General features: G+C 43.0%; 1 protein-coding gene across 2 annotated transcripts; it reads right to left on the bottom strand.

Moving 5' to 3' along the window:
- Positions 1-27339, bottom strand: antxr1a (ANTXR cell adhesion molecule 1a). Of its 2 annotated transcripts, XM_027031272.3 has the most exons (18): positions 26697-27339; positions 21696-21767; positions 21521-21592; positions 20458-20539; positions 20172-20205; positions 19827-19906; positions 18491-18559; positions 18291-18371; positions 17352-17412; positions 16170-16268; positions 13770-13839; positions 13448-13526; positions 12838-12933; positions 10299-10340; positions 8559-8654; positions 7689-7856; positions 6312-6392; positions 1-2123 (listed from the first exon to the last, which is right to left on the bottom strand). In XM_027031272.3, the coding sequence occupies exons 1-18, from the start codon at positions 26846-26848 to the stop codon at positions 1704-1706; spliced, it is 1854 nt and encodes a 617-aa protein (XP_026887073.2). In that variant the 5' UTR covers positions 26849-27339; the 3' UTR covers positions 1-1703. The 2 variants fall into 2 exon arrangements, with proteins under 2 accessions (XP_026887073.2, XP_081559522.1); XM_081703396.1 differs by lacking the exon at positions 21521-21592.

Raw genomic sequence — 27339 nt, 5'->3', positions numbered from 1 at the left:
CCATCCTAATTTGGGTTTATTACACGCACAGCGGTTTATTTGGGTGATTCCTCAGAATTGCCCTGCATGCAAAACCATGGCCAGCTCATGAAAACAGGACTTGAATGTCATAACAAACAGTTTTGACCCTGAAATAACTTAGAATCGAACATATTGAAAATGGCAGGTACCCCAAAGGTGAAAGCAAAATCCCAAGTAATAACAGCGGTACGTGAAGTGTGTACAACGGGTACAGAGTAAAACACTCATCATCCAGATACACGCCCGTTTAGTATGTTTATCTTGGGCTGTGAGTAGTTTTGTGGGCGAGAAAATGAAGCTCGCCAACACGTGATGTAACGCTGTGGCAGGTCAGAAGAACGATGAGAATGAAGTGCAAGCTAATTCAAATGCGCCGCTGCACTGTAGTCTGCAGAAGTGTTAGAAACCTGCTGGTCCTGTGCTCCTTGTTCAGTGAAGTTCAGGATCACAATCCTCAACCTGGAAAACCGAAGAGTTAAAACAACGCCAAAGGAAAAAAAAAAAAAAAGTAGCTCATATCAGATCACAAAGGGTCACAAAAGGCAAAGAGATACATATATTTACATAATGTATGTATAAAAGTTGTGATAAATTACACAAATTTCAGGTAATTGTGCACTCGTATACCGTTACAAATGTGGATTGTGCAAAATAAGGTGTAGCAAAGATTAGGGCTGTGTTGGTGTTGCACTCATATTCCTTTCCCTGGTTTTCCTGCTCCTTCAATCTCAACTACGAGTTCTCTAATTTTGCTAATAAACAAATCTATTTTATTCACACCTCCAGTCTACAATATTCCAATAAAGACCTTGTACTCAAAGCACTATTGCACAAGCAAATTAATAATAATTAAAACAAACACAACTGTAATAAAAATGTATTTTTGTTAATTATATTCTGAATGAATGGTTCAAAAATAGTAGTTGGGCTGTGATTTACAGCACTTGTATGGTGGTCCAAAACTGAATCTGTGCTCAGAAACATCAATGCATATGAAAACTGCCAAGAACTGAAACAATCAACTACTGTTATCTCTGGAATGTCATATTATATCTACACACATCCTCCTATGGCCAGTTTGGTGACTGTCTGGCTAAATCTGTATTCAAATGTGCACACAATTCAGCTCTTCCATCTGAATTCATACTGCTGTACCATCATGGCCTCGGTTCATACGATTCTGTAGCTCAATGGAATCTGTCTCTGGGCTGGAAATCGCCACTTGCATGCCTATGAACATCAACACAGATCGAGACACATCACTTTGACCACCACATCAGCATTCATCAAAGTCCATTAACAACCAAATGGCTTCAAAATCGAAGTCCATTTGATCATGTTGTCCTGTTTGGTTAAGGGTAAGCAGTTGTTTTGGAGTGTTGAGTGGTGTTCCGTCAGCTCTGTAATTCGGGCCTGTGGCGTAGTCCGTGTAGTTTTACTAGCTGAGCAGAGCGGCCATGTTCTGCTTCCTTGCATTAGTCACGAGGCTGCTCTGCTCCCCATGGTGGGTCCATGTTTTAAAGGTTTTATCGTCCAAGGCCGCACAGTTAAGACCTTATTGTGGTTTTGCTATTAAAGGAGGAACGATATGGGAAGTTGAGTCTCCTGTTGACTTCCTGCTTGCAGGTTTTGCTGTGGCTCCTCCACCTGGCTCCTCCACCTCCCAAGTCAAACATACAGTCCTAGAGAAAGGGGCGTGGTGGTGGACGCTCAGGGGGAGGGGCTCTCCCTGGAGGCGGGGCTTGAGGGGGTGGAGGCAGAGACCCTGCAGGTGAGGCCGGAGGCGAAGGCTGGGATGGGGGTGGAGCCGAGAAGAGAGCTGGGGACGGTGGAGACCAGGCTGGGGAAGGGGAATACGCAGGAGGAGGTGTAGTGGGTGGGGACTGCTTGGTGGAGGGTGGAGGCGTGGAGGGCAGAGGGGGGACGCCAGAGGGCGGAGAGGACGGAGCGCTGTGAGGAGGAGGAGGGGGGGGGAGCTGGGTCTTGGGCGCAGGGGGCGTGCTACAGCATTGTTGGGGGGTGTAGGCTGGAGCCGGGTGGTTGTAGGCAGGGTAACGGTTGGCACGGTTAGACTGGCCCCGGGTGAAGTTTATACAGCGACCCTGTAACAGATGGAGGAGAAACTCGTAACTTCCTGGATGCTACAAAACAGGAAACGAGATCAAGTTGAGGCAAGTTGAGTTGTCTCTTTGACATTGTTTATCAACAGTAGCACAAAATATTAATACACTGTAGAAACAGCAGGTCAACACACCCATAAATTGTCAGTTCTTACTGTTTTCAAAACTCACACTTCACAATGACGTCCAGTGCCATCACAAGGCTTTTGTAGTTTACTTTGCAATTGGAAACTCCATCCTATAAAGTTATGACCAATATTTCTTTGCTTGACTAATTTGACTAAGCATTGGGGTTTTGCCATGTTCTTTATGACATAAGTTACTGGAGTACCAGTGGCAGGCGTAGGTGAAGAAACCAAGAACATAAAAACCCCTCCCCTGTGGGTAGCTGAGCCACAATGGTGTCGGTCATTTCCTCAGACCAACCATGGTGGGTTTTAGCAGTAGCAGGCAGTGAGGCTTTGGGGTTGGGGGATGAGTGGGTGTGTGGGGTGTTAGTCTGAGTACAGGGTCAGTCTGGAGTCAGTATCTTCTGCAGCTACACTGACATTGAGGAAGCTGTAAAAGCCAGAGCTAAAAAGTTCTGTAAGAGCTAGAGAGAGAGAGAGAGGTTGTTTTCCAGAAACACTGAAGGCAAATTACAGCGCTTTCTGGAAGCTAATGCAGAAGTTTATAGAGTGCAGCAGGAACCTGGCCTGAATCTTCTTCTGTCACACATAGTTATTCCACATCTCAATGTCATGATGAGAAACAGAAACATCACTTGGGGTTGACTAGCTTACAGTATGCACTCCACCTCAAACTCAAAATGTTAATGATTCATATTAGTTCAACAGACATTTGTCAAGCACTCTTTAATTGATTGATGGGGTCAATCAATTATATTTTCCACACTTAATGGTACAGCAATATGTGTGGTTTTTGTTGGAGCTAAATCTGTACTTCAGTGAGGTTGAGAGAGGAAAAAATTTACATTCTAGCCTGTGTTTCATTTTCCTACCCTCAAGCCAAGTCCTGTTTCTCTCTCTCTCTCTCTCTCTCTCTCTCGCTGTCTGTCTGCACGTCTGTCAGTCTTTGTTTCTCAGAGAGCTTCTTTTTTTTTACTTTCTTTTAGTGCCTTTTCTGAAATCTATATTCCTCTCCACTTCAGTTCAAGGGTTACATAATAATGTGGCACATGACCGTTGTTGACGTCCCTCCCTGTTTTCTTGCGCGGCTGTTTCTCTCCATCTGGGGAGAGAAACATTTACAAATGAGCCCTAGTCAGGTCATGTATAGCAAGTTCACTGAACACACTGTTTTGTTTAAGGTGTAACCAGGACACTGATCACAGTTAACGTTTAGGACTCGTGCAGATGTCAAAAAGCACTTCAGTATGTAACAAAGATGGAATTCTTTGAAAATTGGCAAAAGATCCGCGCACAACATCATCGACCACATGCTTGACCACAGCTGTTTGTAAACCAAGACGCACAGCTTCTCTGCACATGGTGCCGTGATGGTCACAATCTGTGAGAGGCTCAGTCAGAGATTGTTAGAGACTGTTTGGGCTTTTGAAAAATCCAGCCAAAGGCACGGATCTTCCAGAGTGCTGACTGTGCACTGAGTGCAGAATGCAAGCTGGGGTTTCAACCCCAGGCTCGGCCTCTTACAGAAGAAACAGAGAGTGAAGGGAGGTGCGAGGCCACGGTGGCAGTTTGAGGTGGGTATTAATCTCCTTCGTAAACCGTACCACAGGGTTGCCTCCTCACCCCCCGGAGCTGAGGTGGTCAGACCCAAGGTGATGGGGCATATTTTAAAACAAGATGCACAAGTTGGACCTTTTTAAAATGATTTTTCCATATAGGATTAGAATGAATTGTTTAAATTAGATGTAAGGTATGCATTTGCAGTACAGTATATGTGCCAGTGAAGACTGTGTGTTTTTATATGTGTGTGTTTAGTGCTCACAGCTGCTTTCTCTCTGCTACACACTCAGTTCCCTGTTTCATAGATTGCAGAACCACACAACAAAATTTTGAACTTTGAGAAACCTTTTTTTTTTTTAAATGCTACATTTACAACGTCCGTAGTCTCATTTTCGTCTTCACATAACGGCCACGTTTTAAAACAAAGTCCAAAAGATGTGTTCGCCCATCGTACCCAAGCTAAGCAGGAGCGTAAAAGCACCCTGCAACAGTAAAGTGGCACAGCTAGCCACGCCGCCCAAGGCCGGCGTGACTCGCCGCTTGGCTCTACCTGGGAGCTGGATGGAGATCTGGGTCTGACTGGCAAGTGGGTGGATGCTTTCTGCACCATTAATGTCACCACCCTCTGTGCAGTGTGCGAGGGGAAAAACCTCGCCGTACAAAGTAGCGCTATGCTCTGATTATATGTATTCTCATAAATCAGCTAAGAGACGCAGGCGAGCCATGCCCTACAGCTGCCACTGGCTTCCTGGATGGCGTCGTTACATTGGGTTGCCGAGTAAATAAGTTGGATTCATTGTTATGTACACTAACTGGGGACAATTCATATACAGCAGTGTTTCTGTTTTCTGTGCTCTGCATCTCTCTCTAGGCAGCAAATGACGTTTGTTGTTGAACTGTGTCCCAAGGTCACGTTTGTTGTTATGTTTTCCTCCTTTGTCCTTGCTTGTCTTCAGCTGGTTAAAACTAGAGCCTGGAAACTTTGATGCACACATCGCAGAAGCAGACACAAGTGAAGCGTTATAGAATGACCCTATACCGTAGGTGTTTAAACCTGATATTTCTAAATCTCACTTACAGGATATGGAACTCAAAAATATAACCACTATTCCATTAGGTAACAAATGAACGTTAGCTAGTACATATCAAATAACTAGCCGGACTAATAACATACTTATTAATATTGAAATTTTTGTCATTTGTAGACAAAGTCAGAGATTTAAATATGTTCCGTTTTTTCCCACTTTATACATCCTGGTCTCTGAAGCGCCACCTCTTTCTGTGCTGCATGATGGTTTTTAAGTCGTATGCCATGTGTCCTCAACTGCACAGTAGAGATGACGAAATCCAGGCCAAAGACATTTTTACATAGAAAAATGTTCACTTAAAAGACAAATGTCTTAAAAGTGACAGCCATATTAGTCACTAGCGAAATGTGAATGGTAAATACATTTCAACACCTGTTTGTTTAGGTTAGGTTATGCAACGCATGCAACAGCTAGCTTGGAGCGGACATGTTTGCTTTGGTAAATCATTAAACTGTATCGTATTACTGTACTGCCAATTCTGTAATTTTCAGATAAGTGAAACATTTTACATTAGGCGACAAAAGTTAGGTTTTCAAAAACAAATTGAAACTTCAAAACTGCAAAAACATTCAAAAACAGATTATATAACTTCAAAACTGTGGTTGAAATTTTTCCCAGTTTGATTCCCAGTGATGCCACTGTCCCACAGCCATAATTGTTTAAACTGTACACATTCTGTTTAAAAAACTGTAAACTATCAACTCGCAAATCTGTAATCTGCAACTGAGCTCCACAACTGACCCCCTATCCCATCCTAATGCCACGTATGGATACATAGGATATGCCGGCTCAGCCCTCGGCTCGGATAATTCCCTAGATCTATCCTTTCTGCATCTATGTTAAACAGACACCGAGTGTTTGTGTGTCAGCGGGAATCTGGGATTCATTCCCTCTTTCTAGCTGTAGTATGTTGCCGTGTGCCCTTGATCTTATCCATCCTTCCTAGAAGTAATAAAGCCAAGCCACATGGAGGTGACTGGCAGGTTTAAAGGGGGGCCTGGCATGTCAGCACACTGGACCGGGAGAAGAGGATCATGGATTAGCTCTGCATGCTATAAAATCTTTTAAAAGCTGGTCAGCTTTTTGCTGAGAGTCTTTATAGAGCTGTGGCTCTTGAAGATGTGTTCTGTTGGCCATTGCTGGTGAAGGATCACAATTTGGCTGTGTTTGATATTTTTAATAATAGTGAGCTAATTTTTTTGCCCCCACATTTGACTCGTAGCATCACTGGACATCAGACTTGGGTCCCAGTGATAAAAGTGAAGTCTTCTTGGCTGAACTTTCAGATATCAGTAACTCATGGCTTAGCTGCTGTCTTACCCGCACGGATTCAGATTGGCTACCATTTGTCGTTACGTGGTCACATGGTTACGTGGCTGCATTTGGGTTCTTACCTTCTCCCCCGGTTGAGGTCGCATGATGGACACTCTGTCATATCCCTTCTTCAGCAGCACCCACAGGGCATCGAGTTTACCCTAAAACCACCAGTACAGCCGAGTGGGTTTTAGAGGCTACACAAACAAACATCTGTTCATTTATAGGCTGGGTAACACTAACAGGCTGTAAATAGTCCGAGATGTTCTTCAGATGGCATTAATAAAATATTCACATGTTTAAACGCATGACACATAAATACATGAATACAATGAATGAATATGTATGCCTGATCTAAACTGTATATTGTTAGTCCTTATTTAAGTCCTGTTTACTAGGTGACAGGAATAGACAGCTATCTCTCACTTTTTATCAAAATTTATGGAGAGAGAGAACATTCTCCAGGCCTTAAATAGTGTATAAATTGCTCTTTCACACTTATCCAGTTCAGTGTAACCTTATTGCAAATCTTCAATGCCAACGTTAATCATTAAAAGAGAAAGTGAAAAAAAACTCTGAAATGAATCTCCCATTGGCCCCTAGGAACTCGTCTCCCATTGGCCCCTAGGAACTCGTCTGCCATCGGCCTCTATGAATGCGTATCTCTTTGGCCCCTATGAACGCGTCTCCCACTGGCCCCTATGAACGCGTCTCCCACTGGTCCCTATGAACGCGTCTCCCACTGGCCCCTATGCTTCTCTGCTTACTCATCTTGCAGCTGTGCTAAACCATCACCTCTGCCTGACTGAAAAGCCTCCAAGCCTGGTAATGGACTGGATCCAAGCTCGGTTATCAGCTCTGTGATCCAGGGCGTGTCTGCTTTATCATGTCCAGTATTTCATGGTGCACCCAGGCCGCTTCGAGAGGGAACCCAGCTGACCCCAGCCCATATGTTCGTAGGGAAGCACAGTGCAGTGAAATACACTGCCTTTTATACAGTTACTTGTAGGCATCTCGCACGGGCCTCATGAGCACGATGACTTCTACTGTTATTTATATTTTTAAAAACTAAATCTCATCGTACATGTAAATGAATAAATAAATGAATAAATCTATGCTATATTTCATGACCTGGGAGTATTGTGTCTATTATATTATTGATGTGTTTCACAGACAGATCCAAGTATCTTCATACAGATCCCAGTGAACTCCGAACTCCGAGATATATATATACACACACACACACACCTCTTAAAACATGTTGGAAATGCCCTTTTAAGGATGCAAAGTGGTTGAATCCTCAGCGCTCTCTCTAGGTGAATGTTCAGTGGTGTATTATAATGCAGAACACCACAACCCCTAAGAGTTCGACCTAATGGCTCCACCCAAAGATCATTTTCTGCACAACTATGACCTGTGTCACTCTGCTGATTCTCCATCGAGGTTACAGTGCTCACCTTGATAGGTGAGTACCACTTCTGAGCGGCAGGCGGTTTGCGCATGCCGTTGTTGAGGATCCGGGTGGGCAGATCTTCAAACTCTTGTTCCGGCATCTTTACCCTGGCGTTCTTCGCCTTCTCCAGTTTGGCGCCCTCTTCGGTCGACCCCTTCTCACCCCAGCGCACCTGGAGCCAGGAAACGAGACGGGGACAAGGCACACCTTTTACTCCTGCTCATGTGCTTACCACCGGACTGCCGCACCCATTTACGTTTCAGTACATTTCTTCATCAGTTTCCAGGATGCTTCAAGAAATAGAGGCTTTTGGGGGTTTGCCCTTTTTGGACAAAGTCTGTTTGCCAGCAAGCAGAACCTAAGATGATTTTCGAAGGATTAAGATGAGCAGGAAGGCAGTGTGGTGCAGGCTCTGTTGTCTGCTTTCACCGAAAACCCTGGCAGGTTCCTGTCTAATCAAACTTTATGGGCTGCAGCTTATTTGCACATTCAGCAGGAAGCAGCTGTACATCACAGACAGGTTTATAGAGGTCGTTTACATACAGTACTGTAAATATTGGTTTTATGTCTGTATTGTAGCAACATATGAGGGTTTCTGTAAACTGCACACTCTAGCTTCTTAGGCCTGTACAGCTCAAGTGTACAGTGACATTTCCAACAAATGGACATGTGCATTGTAATTACCTCATAATTCAAAAAATATGTTTCCCATGGGTTGACTTCTTATGTCGCTGAAAATATTTATGGGTCATGGACCCTGAATCAATCGGAGAGCCTCGGAAAAGGTTTCCCCCAGCTTCACCCAGCTGTGTGGATACTGTTCATATACTGGTGTACATGCACTATGGAGGCATACAGCGTCATAGCCACTTACCTCCATCCTTTTAATCCCTCCAACTCCTCTTCCTCCATAGTAGGAAGCGTCTACGGTAGGCCATTTCTTCTTTGGAGCCCCATCCTCCTCTTCATCCTTTATAAAGCAGTGAAGCAGAGAGAATAACTGAGAGACATAAGTGATTAATTGCACATAAGCCTGCAAAGACACTGTGGCCTCTGTTTGGGTTTTTATGGCGTTCGGTACACGCCATTGGCATGCTCCAGCATGCGGCCCAGGATTTTGCCAAAATGAAGTGTGATTCCGTGTCCTTGACATTTCCACTTGGCTCTTCCAGGGGGCCGGCACCCACCCCGCCTGCCGCTGTCCGTCCTTCCGTCGCCCCGAGCCAGAAAACTCGGCTCGACGTGGCTTGCCCAACTCATGACTTCACTTTTTCCAGCTCCAGAGCTTCATTCCTTCATTTGTCTTTTGGATCAAATTTGTCTTTTCTCTTTTTAACCCCATCTTCTGCAATCCCAGTCAATGTCGCTAAATGTTAACTGCCCCGGAGAAAGTTAATTCATAATTAGCACCACTGGGTATTCCTTAAATGTTTACTTGTATGTTTTATCATGTATTTTCTTTTATAATGGTTTAGACTAGATGTGCAAAACCCACCTCAGGACATAGAAAGAGACATTTGTCCCTAACAGACTTTCAGATGGGACCTCTCACACTGTCAGAGCAGAGCTGCAGCAATTGCCTGCATCCCCCAACCAGACCCAACTAATCAATCAGAAATCTATAGATCTAAAACTTATCAATGATAGGCTGACAACCTGCGGAGAAGTCTGAAGTTCATATGATTTCTGAGTTTTAGTAGAATAATACTTTAAAATATCCAGCACATGCTTTAACATATCTATATTCAGCCTTTAGGGAGGAGGTGTAATGTGAAGCCGTGTAATGTTATCTTTAAAAGAAACTTTAAAGAAAGTGTACGGCCCCTTTCCAGTATAGAGAACATACTAAATATGCAGGAATAACAGTAGAAGCTTAATCTAATCAACTGAAAAACTGTGAATCTGTTGTTTGTTTGCAATCTATTAAGTCTTCATCTAATGCCGTGTTCTTTATATAGAAATCCCTAAAACAGTGTAGTAGAAACAAATCACAGATAGTTTTAAAACTCCATGCAGTAATTTCATGTTAAATGAAATGTATAAATTATAAAGAATTTGCAGATTAAACTTTTTTTTTTTAAATACCCAAATGTATGTATTAAGCAAGACATTTTCTGTTTTTGCAGTGGAGGCAGAGAATACTGGTTTGAAAACAGAAACGTATTTCATACTCCATCATTGCTGGCAGAGATTCATCCACAACCCAGTATAGTCATTCAGAAGCACATGTTCACTGAAGGCATTCACACTGGTCTACTGACTGGTGCATAATTGCTGCAGATTTACGGTAAATGATAAAAGCTGGTTATTCTTCATGGCCAAGAAACAAAGGTTTTCGCTGGATATCATCATTGTGACTTAGTAACTGAGGTGTTTGTATGTGTAATTATCTGTCATACTCTCACAGGACTAAGGTACATGGAAAACATAATAAAATAATTGCTGGACACTTGTACTGCAGACACTGGTTCCATTCTCAACGCGTAGGTAATTGAGCTTATACCATAATCATATATATTTGTAAATGACTCATTTGATCATATTGAATAATAGAAGAACTCCTTCAAAAATCCACCCAGGGACTGATATGAAGGAATGGAGAAAGCAGTCTTACCGAACTCTCTTCTTTTGGGGGTGGCGGGGGCTCATGGATGATCTAGTGAGACAGAGAGAGAGGTGGAGATTAGCCGCCTCACGTGTACCACATCACTCTGGTGTGTCGGGCCACATGCTCTCCAAAGACAAACAAAAAGATAACAACAACTGAAGAACATTTTTCACATGTCGAATAGCCCCGTTAAGATGTTTGGTGCGCAGCAGAAATCGGGAGCGCACAAAAGCACATGGCCGGGGTACAACTTTCTTCCTCTTCATCCGTCTTTGAGTCTATTTACAAGCATGTTTAGATGACCCAGAAACCTGCAAGCCAGAGCCCCTGAAGCTGAAGAGTGGCCTGGTACAAGAGGAGGGAGGGAGGAGAGGAGAAGTGATCACATTCGACTGCACGCAAGCACCTCGTGCCGAGTCACATGCTGGTGTTTGTCCCAAGTTTTGTTATGGGGTTGTGCTTCTTCTTCCTCTTCTTTTTGATACGCTGGTAAAATTCTGAGAATCACATGTGAGACACATTTCAAGGAAAGGGACATTTTTGAAAAACATGTTGGGATGATATAAGCAGGTCTCCATGCTATTTCCTGTTCTGGGCTTTGTAGGAAAGCTATTTTGATTAATCGAAACATTTGCTTTACAAACGTCACCTTTCCTGTGTTTTCCTGAGTATGCTCTTATAACAAAAGTTGTTTTGAACATCCAGCCCATGTGTTCAAATGCAGAGTGATCCAAGAGCCCTGTATTAAATCTTACAAATATGGCTACATCCTATGACATGTATACCATGTATGTTACAATGCAATTAGCAATGTATGCTAACAAAAAGGGGCCACTCATCATTTCAGCCAATGGCTGTTTGCCAGTCAAATAAATAAGCATGAAAATTGAAAAACAAATGTGTTTTCCTCCCAGTCATTCCAAATGCTAATGCATTGTGTGATTTCTGATAGTAACCCTGCAGAGATTTCTGAATCAGCTTTGCACAATCATCCCCTTAAAACTGATGGCAAGAATTCTAGGGATGGAAAAATAGAGTTGTCTTGTTGAAACCAGACAAATCTTTTTCAACTTAGAGCGTCGGAGCTTGTAAAGCTCGGGTTCAATATCTTTTAATACAATCTACAAGACAGGAATTGCGCTCAGCAAAGGCTACCCTGAATATGTAACGTTCTGTGAATATTACCGGTGACAGATGGAGCGTGTTTTGCAGGTTTGGAAACAGCTTTAGCAATTGAACATCTGTGGCCTTGAGTGAACATCATTCCAGAACATCGTGCTAATTTTCAAAACTGTTCCAGAATAAGAGTGAATAAGGCTTGTCATCTTATCTCTCCAGACATGCATTCCTTTCTTGTGCAGTCCTTCAAATATGACCTCATTTGGAGATATTTGATTTTCTGAAGGAATGGCACAAGACCTTAGGACACATATGTGTATAGGAGGCACAATGTCCATAGATCGAACATCGAATACATTTCCTTTCACAATTTAACATAACGTGATTTAACCGAACAATTCTGTCGGAAATCTACACACAGCACTTATGGATCCCAAAGAAGAGATTTTAGAAGTGATGCATGTTGTTTTCCTGCTGCTCGTCAAGTGCAAAGCCAGATGTATATTCCCTTCTGACCATGACCCTGCGGACCTCAGGACATCCCAAGGGTCCAGGGAGTGCTTCATAATTTTACCCATCAGCCCTTGCATGCAACTAATAGACTTAGTGAGTTCTTAAATGGTCAAATAGGGGATGATGCTGAGTCTCATCAGACAGCGAATGCATGGGAATTCTGTTCCCATGTACAGCGAAGCAATCCTGGGACCAATCAGTAAAGTCTAGAACAAGAGATTAAAAAAAACCCCAGACATATTCGTGAGCAGATGACCTTTAAATGCCAAAGCATGCCGTCCGTCAGAGGAACAGACTAACAGACTCCACCCCCGTACATGAATGAGGTCTTCCTAAAGAAAAAAACCCATGCATGCTAAGATGAAAACTCCTCTACGAGGCGAAATGTTTATATATACACACACACACACACACACACACACACACACACACACACACACCATGTTTGCTCATTGTAACATGATGAATGTAATGTCAAGGACTGAGGTTCAGTCCCTATGTAGACTGCTAAACAAATATCCTTTTGCCATGTTGAAGTTAGTTGTAGATTGATACTAACCCATTACTTTATACATTACTGTATGTTTAATCTCTTTGACATATCTCATTCGAGGCATGTAGGAATCAACAAGTCAGAATAAATATATCTGTATTCAGGATAGACACATTGTCTTGAAGTAATAATTTCATAGCTATAGCTAATACACTCTGCACCGAAAAGAACATGCAGCCCTGAGTGATCCTTGTCAAATGAAATGACGATATATATATATATATATATATATATATATATATATATATATATATATAACTGAACACTACACATGTAAATTTACATGCAAATTGCTGTTCCGCAATAACATTCAGTCTCTGTAGGATGTTGTTTCAGATTGAGTTTGAAGAAAAGACTTACCACGGTGCAGCACAAGGGCCAGAACCACCACAGCAGGGCCAGCAGCAGTAGGAGTATCAGAATCAGAAGTGCTATGGCCAAGATTGTGCCATCTGACTATAAAACAAACAGGGGACAAGCATCTGAGCCAAAGATGTGATGGTGAAATGTTGACAATACACAGAGACATGAACCCCATGCTCTCCAGGATGTGGGGATGCAGTAAATAGAATGAAGCCATCAGGCCTCTCATCTGAAGAGATTGTGGGCCTAGAAATAACAGCTGATTTGAAGTTGCTGGAGGAAACGATTATTAGGCCAGAACCCGCGCAGGGCAGCGAGGAGAGTCCCTAGTGTCCCATGTGTTGCTAGGAAATATTTGGAACCCCATAATTTGGCAGGAAAGGACTCTACTGCATCTCTCTCAAGACTTAAGACTGGCACTGATTTGGCAGGGATGCCAACAACCCAGTGATTTGTAGAAATGTTTGGTTTCTTTAAAGCTGGTATTTTTCCTCTCTGCTTTTACATGCAAAAATTTTAATCTTATAAAAATGTTTCACACAAAGTTACATTTTAATGTTTGATTGTAGTTTTAATGTGTAGATATGTGGTTACATGAAGTACTTACGCAGCCCACAGTGGTGATGGTCACAGAACTGGAGATAAAACTAAGGCCTTCATTCATGCTCACGTAAAGGGAAGCTGCCCTGAGACAGATCACATATAAGACACTGTTAAAATGTTCCTGCACAGCTGATGTGGTCTCAGCCATGAAGAGAATTCTAAAGCTTTAGCAGTGCAGATTGCTGTATTTTTTAGTTTAGTAGTAACTTCTTCCTGTTACCAAAAATGGCACTGTAAGATCAGCATTTCTGCTCTTGGAGGAGCAGGTTGGATGGAGTCTAGTCAAAGTGGCAGATATTTTTAACATTTTGAGGAGTACAACTTACGTTCCCTCTTCTCGAAGAACTGGTGCAGGACATAGCAGGTATGTGTCCTCCACTACTAGTGGTTTCACCACTACAGAAAAACAAAGAGATCATGAATGGTATGAGCTTAGAGCTAAGACCTAACGAGACCTTATATTTAGCACTAAACGTTTACATGACAATTTAGGCTTGATGAAAATCTTGGTCCACTTTTTGGCTTGAAACACAGAGTCAAATTCCATGATAAATTCCACATCTCAATGGTTGCTGCAGTTGTTGTAGTTCTTGAAAAGGACATAGATATTCCACTTAATATCCATGATGGAAAACTGAGTGCTTTAGTTCTGCAGCACCAAAGCTGTTTGCTCTGGCCAGTGTCAGACATACCACAGCTCTGAGGATACTGACACGTCGCCTACATCCACCTCTGAAAGAACAGCCCCTACGAGGAGCCATCCGGCATTAGTAGATGCAAGGCCTCCATACCCACCGGATCCAAAGCATCATGAGCGCCAAGACAAACCCAGTGAGATATCAGATGTCTTGAGTTCATCACCTCAGCCACACATCTCAACAGGGTCAGTGAGAGGATTGCGGAGGGGTGGATCTGGGTGTTAGAAGCAACTCCCGTGAGGTACACTTGCATAAATGATACTCTAGTTTCTTCCTTCGTCCACTGGGAGGGGGTCTGATTCGAGCCAACACTCTACAGCGGTCAAAATGTCTTTGATAAAAATGGCAGAGTCCTTAGTGTGTTGCTATGTTTTATTGGATTGTTTACCCATAGCATGGGAGGCACTGTCCTATTTTACAGCTAAGTAAAGACATGTGCTGAGGGTTCGGAATTACTGACAGTGCAGATTTCATTACAGTGCTCTGAGTGGGAGATCCTCTGAAGCAAGCCCAGGCACTGGTGTAGCATGCAAGAAGTTTGCATTATGTAAGCTACTGACATATGTGGAGCATCAATAACATGCAACGTTTTTTTTTTTTTTTTTACGTGAAACACATTCCTTAATATAAATCAATGGCCAAAAACAGTTTCATCTAATTTCACCATTTTATGCAACTTCTGACTAACTGACATGGGCAACACCAGAGTTATTGGTGGTTGTACTGTGAGTGAGAGTACATATGCCCCTAAGAGAGAATGGTATATGATCAGTTTCCAGTACTTAACACCAATGTGCTTGAAAATACAGCTTCTCCAGCTCAACTGGCCTCCAAACTTCAGCTGCTTAGCACATGTAGCTACATATGGTTCCTTTCCGTTGTGGCTCTTTTATCCTAAAGGCCTGGAGGGGGGATGTTGAAGGAAGAGGAAGGAAGCAAGCACTAAATCTGCTGGAGTGGAATACTTGCAGGAGATAGGGATACCAAAAGGTTCCATCTAGTCAGAAATGACTTTCTTTTGTTTGTAAACAAATAGGACGCACATGAGTGTCTGTGTCCAGGTGTGTAAACAAATAATCTACCCCTGCAAAACAATAAAAGTTCTTTGTGGTTTGTTGAACTGGTTTGGAGATGGAAAAGGGGGCAGTCTTCCTGCAGAGAGGCTGGCAGCAGGCCGGGAAAAGGCATTTCCTTGTTTTTTTTTTAAATTGCTTCCATATCTCGGGCCTGTTCTTATTTGCTTCCAGGGGTTCTGGGATTTAATTGGACACAAACAATTAGTGAAGTGCCTCATCAGAAGTGACCTGCTTTAATCCGGAGCAGGCTTAGGAAGAGTGAGCTCCCAGAACCCTGAATATGGTGCCAGTGGGTCTGAAGGCAGATGAATGGGCTTTGATCTTGAAAGTTGCAGTTCTAATGGGATTACCATTTCTGAGCACACTTGATGCCTGCTTCAAGGTATAATTATCTTGCAGCGTGGATGGATGAAATAGCCGATTATACACAGAGGTACACCGTGGTTAGCCACTGGTCCTCCAGATCAAATTCAATGTGGCAGAATTTGGCTTTGCCTCAAGGACTTTGCTGAGTCTCCTTAGCTGCTTGTGTGGTTATTTCTTTTATCTTGGATATTTGAAGAGCACTTAATGGCTAATCATGCAGTTATTGAATCTAATTCAAGGCCTGCCAGCCACATGCTAGCTGCAGATGCCAGTCAGAAAGACATTTGTAGGCCTAACTTACATAGTGTTCAAGTCTCCTTGCCAGTTGTTAGGTATAACATGCATTATATAGCTAAAATGTTATTAGGTGAAACTAATATTTAATTAGTGGTTAGATTGCAAATCATATTTTAGCTATCATAAAAGAACAGAGAAGACTTGTTAGCCACAGTACTACATTTTTAATAGTGTCTTAGTAGGTCTACCATGTTGAATGGGTGGGTAAGACACTGTCCCTTATAACCGTTAACATCCCAGACGTTTATACTAATGCAGGAACATGAAATATGGTAGCAAGCTTACTTACTCCTGGTGAGGGTGTCATTGAGTCTGAAGCTGCACAGGACCTTATCCACATTTCTGGCATGGAGGAACCCGTTACCTCTTACAACAACCTGGAATGACTCTGTGGAAGAAGATAAGGGGGAAAGGAATTCTAAACCATGAAGGAGTTTGGCTTTCAATCAGTTCCATCATGCTGGAGATGGAAGTCATTCACTGATTTACTGATAGTTGTTGCATATAAGAGTGTGAGGTACAATAACAGACTATAATTACTTTAAACATTGTTGTCTGTGATTTTTAGCAAGGTTAGAATTCACTACTACAGTCTTCTGAAACCTCACCATTCTGACCATAGTGGTTTTGAAAAAGACCCTCTACACCAGTCATGTTGAGAGGCACATTGCGGTATGTGAGATTTGTAGTTTCACCCCTACTGTAACAAATCCAAGCTGCCCAAAGCCATAGAGCACAAAGTCTTCAGTTTGCAGTTCACAATGACCAGAGGGTTACTAGGCACTAGTGATAGCTGCTGCTGTCAGCATTACGCTAACTAAGATGATCTATTTGAGGAAATGGTGTCAGAAGTCCACATCTTGTTTATCAATTGAGTTTCTTATCCTGGGCCAAAAGTTACAAAATCTTCTGCACTGTTGTTGATGTGAAGGATCCAGTTCAATTTATTACTACTAAAAAAAATTAGTCAAGTCCCTTTAGTGGCATCTGAATTCTGACCAAGTCCTGTGAAGTCTGATGAGACACAAACCATCTACAAACACAAACTCCTCATTTCATTAAGGTGGACTCTGGGGGTTGTTTTGACTGGTCTTTTCAGCATGAGAAGCCCTTTCTTTTATTTTCACCACCACTTTACTCTGTTACTACACAAACATTCAGGCACTAACCCCATAAACTCACTTGGCACATTCACTGAAGGCTTCATCACCTTTGCTAAGTAGCCAGCTTGTTTATCAACTAACTTGTTTATCTTCACCTTCAGAGCCATGTGTCTGAGCACTTAGTGGACACTAAGTGGACACATCCAAATTTTCTTACATTTATGACTGAGGACAACTTGAGCAGTTAAAGGCCTTACTGTGGGGCCCAACAGTGGCAAACTGGCACAGCTAGGGCTTGAACTGGCAACCTTCCAATTACTAGTCAAGCACTTTAACCACTGCGCTACCTCTACCCTACTACTACTCACCTCCTGCACAGATACTGGAAGGTTCTGCTGCAAGGATCTCGATGCAAGATCTCCTCAGGATCTGAAAGGGAACAGAAGTGTGAGTCAGCAAAAAGTGGACCCTATAAAACAAAAAGCCTGATGCATTCTGTGGTGTTTTGGCCACTGAATCTTCTTCCTTTGACTCTTCCATTCTGACCTCTGCATTTTGGGAAAGGACTCTAACTACCCTGTCCCTCCCTTCGATTCACTTTCCTTATCATGTTTTCCTGCGGTGCAGCGTGCTCTGTGCCTGAAGGCCCAATTGATTTACAGTCTTCCATATTAGTCCTTTTGAGCTCGAGGCAGCAGCTTCCAGCACGTTGTTAACTGGCAGCAGATGCCGTCTGACTACAGTCACCCCACAGGTCTCTGCTTGAAAAATAGCAAACTACCGACCTGACCAGGCAAGTCTTGACTCCACGGACACCTTTATTTCTGCCTCAGCCCCTCACAAGGGTAGACCAACTGATCACTGCAAATAAATGCCTCTGAACACAAAAAGAAGGTCTTGGGCAAGTTCATACACTTTGATCCTCTTTTGGGTAGGCTCCTGGACACTGTGGGATCAAACAAAGCACTGGCAAAAGCACAGCAGAGCTTTTTTTACAGTCTCCTCCTAATGTGAACCTTCAACCTTCAGCACAACTGCCTGAATAGTCCTGTTTGTTATTCATTATTTCCGTGATTTTCCATGCTTCCTCATTCATTTTTCATTAAAAAGATCTGTCTACTCAAACCGTGTCCAAACCAGCTGCAGACTCAAGCATTTTGGTTCCATCACGTTCATTTAACATCATATTTTCAAATATAGTTTTTTCCAAGGTATTGTGGTTGTACCATTGGCAAGTATTTGATGCGGTCTCTGAATGTACGTTACCAATCAGACGTTGATTAGGAACAGCGTGTAGAGACTCTTACCGAATCAATGACACTCTGCAGAGCTTCAAACCCATCATTGACTGGGAAGACATGGTCTTTGCTGTCTGCTATCTTGGCCAGCTGTGATGAAATTATAAATATTATTTTAGAGTTCTTAGCTTCTCAATTAAGAAGGGTGGTCTTGGTATTTCAAGTTCTGATTTTTTTTGTGTTATAATGTGTAATTAACCCCCACACACCTGTGTTTCATTGAAGTCCTTCACACCTACACAGAAGACAGAAGCACCCAAGCTACGGGAGCGATTGGCCTATGAGAAACACAGACGAGCAGTTAAGAAACTACACACCTGTCGACTTTTAACCCATCTGCACTCCAAGGATCCAGCAATGAGTCCAGATTTCCCTTTTTACTCCACAAGTACTAACTTTTCTATCAGGTTCAAAGTAGTTACTAAAACATTTACAGCAGTTACTGAATAATGTGCCTAATGATTAGATACTCAGTTAAAAACCTTAAGGACAGCCAATTGTTATATCATGCTATCTCAAACATGTAGGTCTAGGTTCCAGAGTATGTAGGCAACCCCATAGAAATTATAAATTGGAAAAACTGTCATCATCTGTGAAATATTTGCCTGTGTCTTCTTTTACTGAAAATCCCTGAAAGTGTAAGTGCATACACAAAGAAGTGTATTAAATTCTGTAATGTAATGTAACCAATAACAATGAAAATCTAAACCATGAAAGTCCATTTTTGTGCAAAACATCGAACAAATCCTGAACAAGATCTTCAAGTGCAAATAAAGGAGTGTTAATGGTTTGCATTTGCAAAGTTGTCCTTATTTTAGCAAAAATATATGGGCTATTATTACAGATTAGTTAGAGAAATGAAGTGTTACCCTACAGGGGTGTAACCTGGCCTAACAAACAAGCGAAGGTTAGTTAGGCTGTAAGTTACATTCTTCAGAAAATTCACGAAACCAAATCCAAGTCAGGACCCATTCTGGCCTGCTATGAGCATGAAGTGCTAGGTGCTCTTGGGGATCATTTGTTTGGTCTGCTGCGAAGAGACGCCATAACTGACCCTTTTTCTTCATTGCAGAATGGGAGTGAGGGAGGAATGTAAATTGAGGGAGGAATCTTTTTCATCTCATGAAATTGGGGGGGGGGGGGGGGCACATCAAAGTGTTAGCAGGTGATGGATGAGAAGAGCAATGGCACTTAAACTGGGTGGGGTGGTGGGTCTGATTTATCTGTCTTCTTCACCTACTTTCCTCTTCTCCATGTGCATTTATGAACTTGCTGTGCCAATTCAGGAGCCTCTGATTCTCTTTGCTCCTCTCACTTGTCCATATGGTCGGACACAGATTGAACACGTTACCTGAAGTATGCTACAAGCAAGTGGAGGGGCAAGAGGCCTTTTAAAGGAGCATGTAGTGTTTCATAGCAGCTGGAAAGTGACCTCACGTGAGACCCTCCCTCCCTCCCTCTCTTTCTCTGTCTCTCACACACACACACACACACACACACACAAAATGGACATATACACCCACACTCCCTCCATTATGTGCCCACCTCTCTCTCCGCGTAGTAGAAGAGATCTTCATGTAGTTCTCCATCAGTGAGTGCGATGATGACACTAGCTGTACGGTAGCCTGTTCAGAGCAAAGCACCATCAAGCTTCAGTACCGGATCCAAACTCCAGGCAACAATACATGCACATACCATGATTTTGCACAGAAACATTTCCCATGTGCACACTGGCAAGCAAATCTTTGCTGCCATTGTGTAATGTATGTAATAGTGAGGATAGAGGAATGACACTGGAATGCTAGTAATAACATGGTAATCAATGCTAACAAATATTCAGTGGAGTACGTGCAGATTAGGTGTTGAGTGGTGTTTATATTATGAACATACCCTCAGAATTCCCATAGTAAATCTGTTCACTTGCCTATAAGACAAAGTTATAGTTAGCATTTGCACAATGGTACTAAATATAAAATTTTTACTGTAAAGTGAGCTGTCTTCTGTGATGATTTCTCTTAACAAGCAAGGAAAGGAACAAGCTCAGATGCTAAATTCATTAACGGAACCCATGACATCTGGTTCAGTTCTGGGCATTAAGGCCAAAAATGTGTTATCCATTTTGGCTCAATGGACAAGCACCTCTACTGAGCCAAGATGGCTACCACCACTGACTCACCCTTTGAATGCCCTCGTGCATGAATGTGTCTCCTCCTGGCTGAACCCTTTGGAGCTCCTCCAGACCTTTGCGAATTTTGTCTCTGACAAAACAGGTATGCAGTAAATGCGGAATGCTGACGAAACTATGGAAGGTATAATTACAATCCAAACTAAAATTGCCACAAAATGATCCTAAGAACTGAACATTTGTAGCAGTTCACACACTTGTATAGCCCTACTCTTTCTTTTCATAAGAACTTCACAAACAATGACGATGGCACCTACATACTTGCAAGCGTCACAGACACTGGGTTATATGGGAGATTAGTCTGGACGTCTGTGGTGATCTCTATGAAGGTCTGTCGAAGTCCTAACTGCACTATGTTCGGTTTGTAACTCTCACTTTGAGAGCCAGCTAAGCACTGGAGGCAGCGGGATATCATGACATCACCTTTGCTGGATTAAGTCTTTTTTTATAATAATATGCCTTTTTTACTCCTCGCTTCAAACAGACGATGTATTCTGTCTCCTTTTAGTGGCCTCTGCTAGCTGTTGTTGGCACTGACACCCAGCAAGGCAGATGGTGAGGAAATCGGGCATGTGTGAAATGAGACAGCAGGAAGGCAGTAAACATCGTCCACTTCTCCCAGACCCATGAGAAAGCCTTTCTCACAGAGACAGTTGGCATAGCCACCTTACAAAAGTGGCTGATTTTTATTTTTATTTTTGGCGGAACTGGGAAAAATGTTGAGGCCTTGAACAGACATATTTAAGGCTTGGGGATAGTGGTGACATCAGGGGAATGCTCACAGCTGCTGGCCTTCCTGCCCCATACTGTATGAGTGATTTACCTCAGATCAGGTTTGGGGTATTCAGTCCCAGTGGGAACTACACTTTGGTGATGAATATGTGAAATGATCATCAGATCATCAGGGGTTTAGCTTGGAGCCATAAGTTTGTGTTAGAAAAGTTAAACAAGTGCATGACTGAATGTGACAGCTACCCAGGTAATATATATGTTCAAATATAAACACAAGCAAAGAGCCTTGTCTGATGCACTCATGTGTAGTCTCTGCCCTCACCTGTCTTCCGTCAGGCGCATGAGAATCTTGCCCTCGGTGGAAAACACAATGAAGGACATTCTTAGCTGTGGACTGAGATCATCACAGTGAGGTGAGATTCTGAGCGCAGAAGGTGCTCGTCCGTGCTCGACATATCCCACTGAGATCTGATGGACCTGCCCTCTTCCTTTCCTACCTTATAAACTTATGAGCCAGATGTTCCACAAAGTTATAGATCTCATTCCAGTGGTGCTGTACACTTCCAGACCTAAAGGGCAGACCAGACAAAAAGGTGGAGTTAGAGTTTGGGACTATCTTGAACTATTTTTGGTTTATACGCCACAGATAAAAATTAAGTTACGCAGTAAAGCAGCGATCAGTGGAGAAGCATTTCTATTATGGAATTAGAACGTGGCGAAGCTGTTTTAAAATTCCTATCCTATCATAAATGAGAAGGAATTACATTAATAAGACTACACAGGAGAGACTTTCTGCAAGCTTCACGTGGAGAGATGCCACTGTTATGCTTTGCTCTCATCTGTCAAGTCCTGAATCATGTGCGCAGTGAGCAGGTTTCTTACTGAGCCTTACAGAGAGAACTCTGTGGCTCAAGTGGAAAACCCTCCTCAGCTGCAAAAAGAAGTCTCCAAAGGCGATTTTGTCTCCCATAAATAATCTACCCTGACCAGAGTCTTATTTCAAAACATGTTTCTCAGTCTCCAGACAAGGGGGCACCCATTTTCTCATTGGGCTTCTAACAAACCAAATAGCACTCATGTGTATATGATCCCCTTTTCAAACAAGACTGTGCCAAAGTACCCACATTGCACATGACGTAGCACAACTATAGTTTAAGCCCAGAGTTCTGCCTGCTAGCTTCTCACTGCTGACTGATGGTCCCCTGATTATGTAGCCACACCATTTGAGCAAAAAACGTCACTTCTTGATGGATTGCCATGACCTCATTGGCTCATTAGTGCAGCTTGTGTTTTTATATGTAATGTCTCAGTAACTCGTACGTCATGAAGCCAGTCTGGTGAACGTATCTGTCTCTGTGAGCCCTGGGCTTGTCTGGAGGGGGAGAAAAAGCATTTAGGCTGAAATGGAACTATCGTCAGTATATCACACCCCTGTGAAAGGAAATGCAGTCACATTTGAAGTGTCTCTGGTTACCCGTCCAAATCATTACTGTGGACTGTGGAATGTCATCATGCTTTCTCATTCTCCTTGTGCCTAAATATTCACCAGAAATCTGTGGCTTTTTGTAAAGCTCTGCAGTCTAGTATGTAAATGCATTTCAAACATAGTGCTTTCGTTATTCAGCTAAACTAGGAATGCAGATATGAAATTGTGATTTCCAAGGTGTGAAAGTTTGATACAAGGAGGAAGTTTCTCCTGGAATTCAGGGTCAGACTAGAGGAAGGATGATGTGTTTGACCCATTCAGATAAGAACTGCATTGCAAAATTAGACACATGCCATTGGTATCCACACATGTTCAAGTATTTTACCACTGGGAAAATGTCAGCATTTCCCCAACCTAGCTGGGCCTCACAGATGAACCAAGCCCTCTATAGTTTCATTAATACAGTCAATGATGCACTGTATGGCCTCCTTAAGATGCTTTGCAGAGCAGAGCCCAGCTCCAGTGCTCATTCTCGTTACAGGTCATTTTGCAGAGCAGAGCCCAGCTCCAGTGCTCTGGTCGTTACGGGTCGCTTTGCAGAGCAGAGTGCAGCTCCAGTGCTGTGCTCATTCCCGTTATGGGTCAAGTTTCAAGTTTGGTTTATTCGTCACATACATAGTCATACACAGTATAACTCGCAGTGAAATGGTGGAGAGTGCTCTGTCCAGACTGAGGAAACAGAAAACGGGTGCATAGAACGGCTCACTTTGAGCACCCTCTGCCTGACGTGAGGACAGAGCTAGTAAAAGGGCTTTGGCACTTCAGTCATGCTTCACTAATAGCTTTTAGCACTTCAGTTCTTCAGAACAAGATTTGTGAAGATCACTCGGTTCCTCTCACCACATCTGAACCACCCAAAAGAGCACACCAGTGCCATGCAGAAGCGAGTGTGGACCAAAGTCGTTGTGGCCAGAGGGCGATGAAAATATACAGATGCTCCATCTCAATCCCCCTCTGACCACCCTCACCCCACCACCTGTTGTTTATTTTTTTTTCCATGGTTGCTAAGATACAATCCCATCTGTGGATCTGGCAAGAAAAAAAAAAAAAAAAGCCACAAGTTTGGAATATCTGGAGCTAATGGTGAAAGGGTTCAGCAGAGGATGAGAAACAGAGGGAAAGACACAGTAACATGCAGAAAGCTCCCACAAAACAGTACTTGAGCATGTGGCATTTGTTATTACAATGTGAACATTTCTTAAAAATGAAAATAGAAGAGACTCTAAGATACATATACATACATACATACATACATATTTTTTATTTATATATATATATATATATATATATATAATGTGTGTGTGTATTGACACATTAGTCAAAAATGTTCCATAATGATAAAAAATGACCTTGATAAATAGTAGCAGCTACTTCCTTGTATGTACATCTAAGCAGAGCTTAGAAAAAGAGCAAAACTGCTCCCAGATCAGTGTGAACGTGCAGCTTCTGGCAGGACTGCAGTAGCCTGCAGTGCTACGTGGTGCTGCGTCCCCGTGAACATGAGTCCCCCTGTAGGGATGGTGTCATGAGGCGGCCAGGCCAGTGGGCCCCATCAGGACACAGGGCAGGTCAGCTGTGGACACCCAGGACTAACTGTGCACATGGATACCTTTCAAAAGCCAGTCCTGCTCAGAAGAAAGGCCAGCAACAAGATGGCTTTATGCAATTGAAAAGCATGAAACAAACCAGGACTGCTATAATATTCAATATCTTGAGCTTACCATATAAATCCCCATTGTGCTAGAAAGTATCAAGATACTTTGTTACACCTATATATGCCTAGAATCGTTACTCAAAGCATGCCATGTTTATTTGTCATTATACTCCTTACCCCAGCACACTGGATGGAAAATCTGCACATATGTAGACGGAAGATAAATGGCTCTGCCAGATGTTTTGTAGTGTACAGTAACGATGGACACGATCGCAGCTCGCGTCATTTTCTGAGGTGATGTCAGCACGCCAGCAAAGCTTCCAGTCATCCCCTGACAATTCCATGGCAGTCTAGCCTCTCAACAACTTATCTTGTGACAGCGTCTACAGAGTAGGCCCTTCCGATACACGACCACAGTGAAGTTAAACTGTTTCGACACTTAGCGTGTTATCCTGGTTCGGCCTTTGCACCAGGCCCAGAGTTGCTATCAGAAAGAATGTTGTTACCGAGCTGGTGTTTTTTCCCATATTCCGCCGGAATGGACACGCACCAGGAGCCGTGTCATCCTGAAGCTCGTGAGGCCAAACCCTGACATACAACGAGGTGTTTTATGGATGACAGTTTGATGACAGTACCACATAGCAAACAGCTATTTGCACAATCCAGTCCTACACAGTAAATGTTACGTAATCATTCATGTCCGGCTTGGCGACTTTCCTCAACTGGGTTCAACATGGATAGGGAGATGAGAGTAAAGAACGAAAGCACAGGGAGCCACCACTGCACTGACTGTTAACAAGGAGCTCCTGCAGTCTGAGCCTGATGACGCTCCAGTCGTTGGGTCTGGTGCAGGGCTTGGCCGCACAGAGCAGGCAGTGGCAGGGTGCTGTGCATTTACACAATCAGGCCAGTAACCGAGTCAAGATGTCAACCCAACACATAAATACCTCAGTCTATGAAGATATGGATTGCAAAGATGAAATACACCCAATAGAATTTAATGGAATAGTAAATTGGGGGGTGGGGGTTCTTTTTTTCTTTTCTTTTTTTTTTTTTTTTGCTGAAATGATTTTAAAAAATAAATTAGAGAGGTGACGAGAGTTACAGAGCTGTGACCTGTGGGTCGCTAGGCTGAGGCTGAGGCCAACCTCTCTACCAAGAACACCATGGATAGGTAAAATTCAAACCTTGTCCTGATGGAGCATATCCATGATGAAAAGAGGTACTGGTTTTAGAGGAACACGCACAGACACACATTAGAAGATCACACACGTCCACACATTAGAAGAATATGAATGCAACACTCCACATTTTCTTTTAAAGCTATTTTTGGCAAACAGAGCTGAGGTAGAATCTGATAAACTTATGGAACTCTCTTTCAGCCTAGGTGTGTGTGTGTCTACGGACAGCAGTGTGCATGTAAACACTGGCTTTATTTTGATGGCTTTTAAAGAAGCACATGTAATTGATTTTCCATGTGTGCCTCTGACACAGTTATTTTCCTGAATGCTTTCTAGTAACTGCACTCTGCACACTGTCCATATGAAGGCAGACGTGTCATACAGCCCAGCAGCCAGGAGAACGAGGCACGCTAGCAACAAATCCACAAAATCTTCTCCTGAAAGCTTAGGCCATTAGGGACTAAACCGAGGTTAAGCCTTTCCAGGGACAGCTAATGCCCTGTACATCAATGCCTTTTCCAACTTCGTCATTTGAAGTTTAGGTACTAAGGTGTGCATTTGTATGTTAACAATAGAGGGCGCTATTCAGCGCAAGTCAGCATGACCGCATTGACCCATAAGAGGCGGCATTGTTTCTGAATAGAGTAAATGTAATAAAAGTGGGCGGGACTGGTGGCTGTTGCTGCCAGTGTTCACATCACAAATTTCATTGACCATGACATTGGTTGAGAAACACTCAATAACAAAAAACCTTTTTCTGTCGACCAAGTCGAAACATCACCCTGAAGTCCCTGGTTGGATTACCCAGCCAAAATAAATACTGGTGTTTCAAATTGAGGTAAAAAAAAAAAGGTTTAATTTATCCCTCAAGACTGGCACACTCGGAAATGCTCCAGAATACATCTTTGCAGTGTCAAGAATGTCATAAGACTAAAACACATAACATCTTCATAAACTGCAGAACTCAATGTTGGTCTGAGGCCAGAAGACCTGGACTGAAATCCCTGTATGTGGCATCAGTGCTATACAGCTTTTTGGGGACTGGGATTAGCTGCAGTAAACAAAAACTCAGATGTGAGTTGCCTGATGTGCATAGTGCCCCACTCTTTACCTGAACACCACTGTCTTCACCATAGCATAACAGAACTGTAGTGGAAATGAGATGGAGATGACTCACTTGTCCAGTACGAAGTAGAGGTCAAACCCGCCATAGCAGGAGTGAGCCGCAGTTCCTTTCTCGGGAGGGAAGTCTGTACTCCCGTTCGCCACCGGCAAGCACACAAAGCCAAGCAGCCAGCAAGCCACCACTAGCCCCCGGCGCCTCTCCATGCTGTAAGCCACGGACCTGGTGTGCGCTTCTCAGAATGCAGGCAGCAAACCCGTGAGGGCGCCCGTCGCTGAAATCATATGGGAAGAGAGTGAAGATAACGTTCCGGAGGGGGAAGAGTTGTGTCTCCTTGGCTGAACACAGTCCGTGCTGCAGTCCGCATATGGGGTCTGCTTAAACCATCCTGGAAAAGGGTTTCCTGCTTTAAAGGTTAGTTCGGCTATGTCCTGCAGCAGGGAGAAAGATCAAAGACGCTGGTAGTGGTCCAGGAGGGTAAAGTGAGAGAACTAATTATCTGTTGAAATTCTTAAAAAACAAACAAAAAACCCCCAACAAAAACCCAAAATTAGCTAAATCAAACTTAAAGGCAAATGCACACAACGCAAACACAGATGTACAAGCAGTCAAGCACTTGCCACGCTCCTCACTGCCTCAGTTTCACTAGTAGAGAGAGAGAAAACATGTGTGCTTGTACATCTAACTGTGCAGAATT

The sequence above is a fragment of the Electrophorus electricus genome, chromosome 20, assembly GCF_041902795.1.
Source record: "Electrophorus electricus isolate QZ-2024a chromosome 20, ASM4190279v1, whole genome shotgun sequence".
Lineage (NCBI taxonomy): Eukaryota > Metazoa > Chordata > Actinopteri > Gymnotiformes > Gymnotidae > Electrophorus > Electrophorus electricus.
This window is presented reverse-complemented; position numbering and strand designations above follow the sequence as displayed.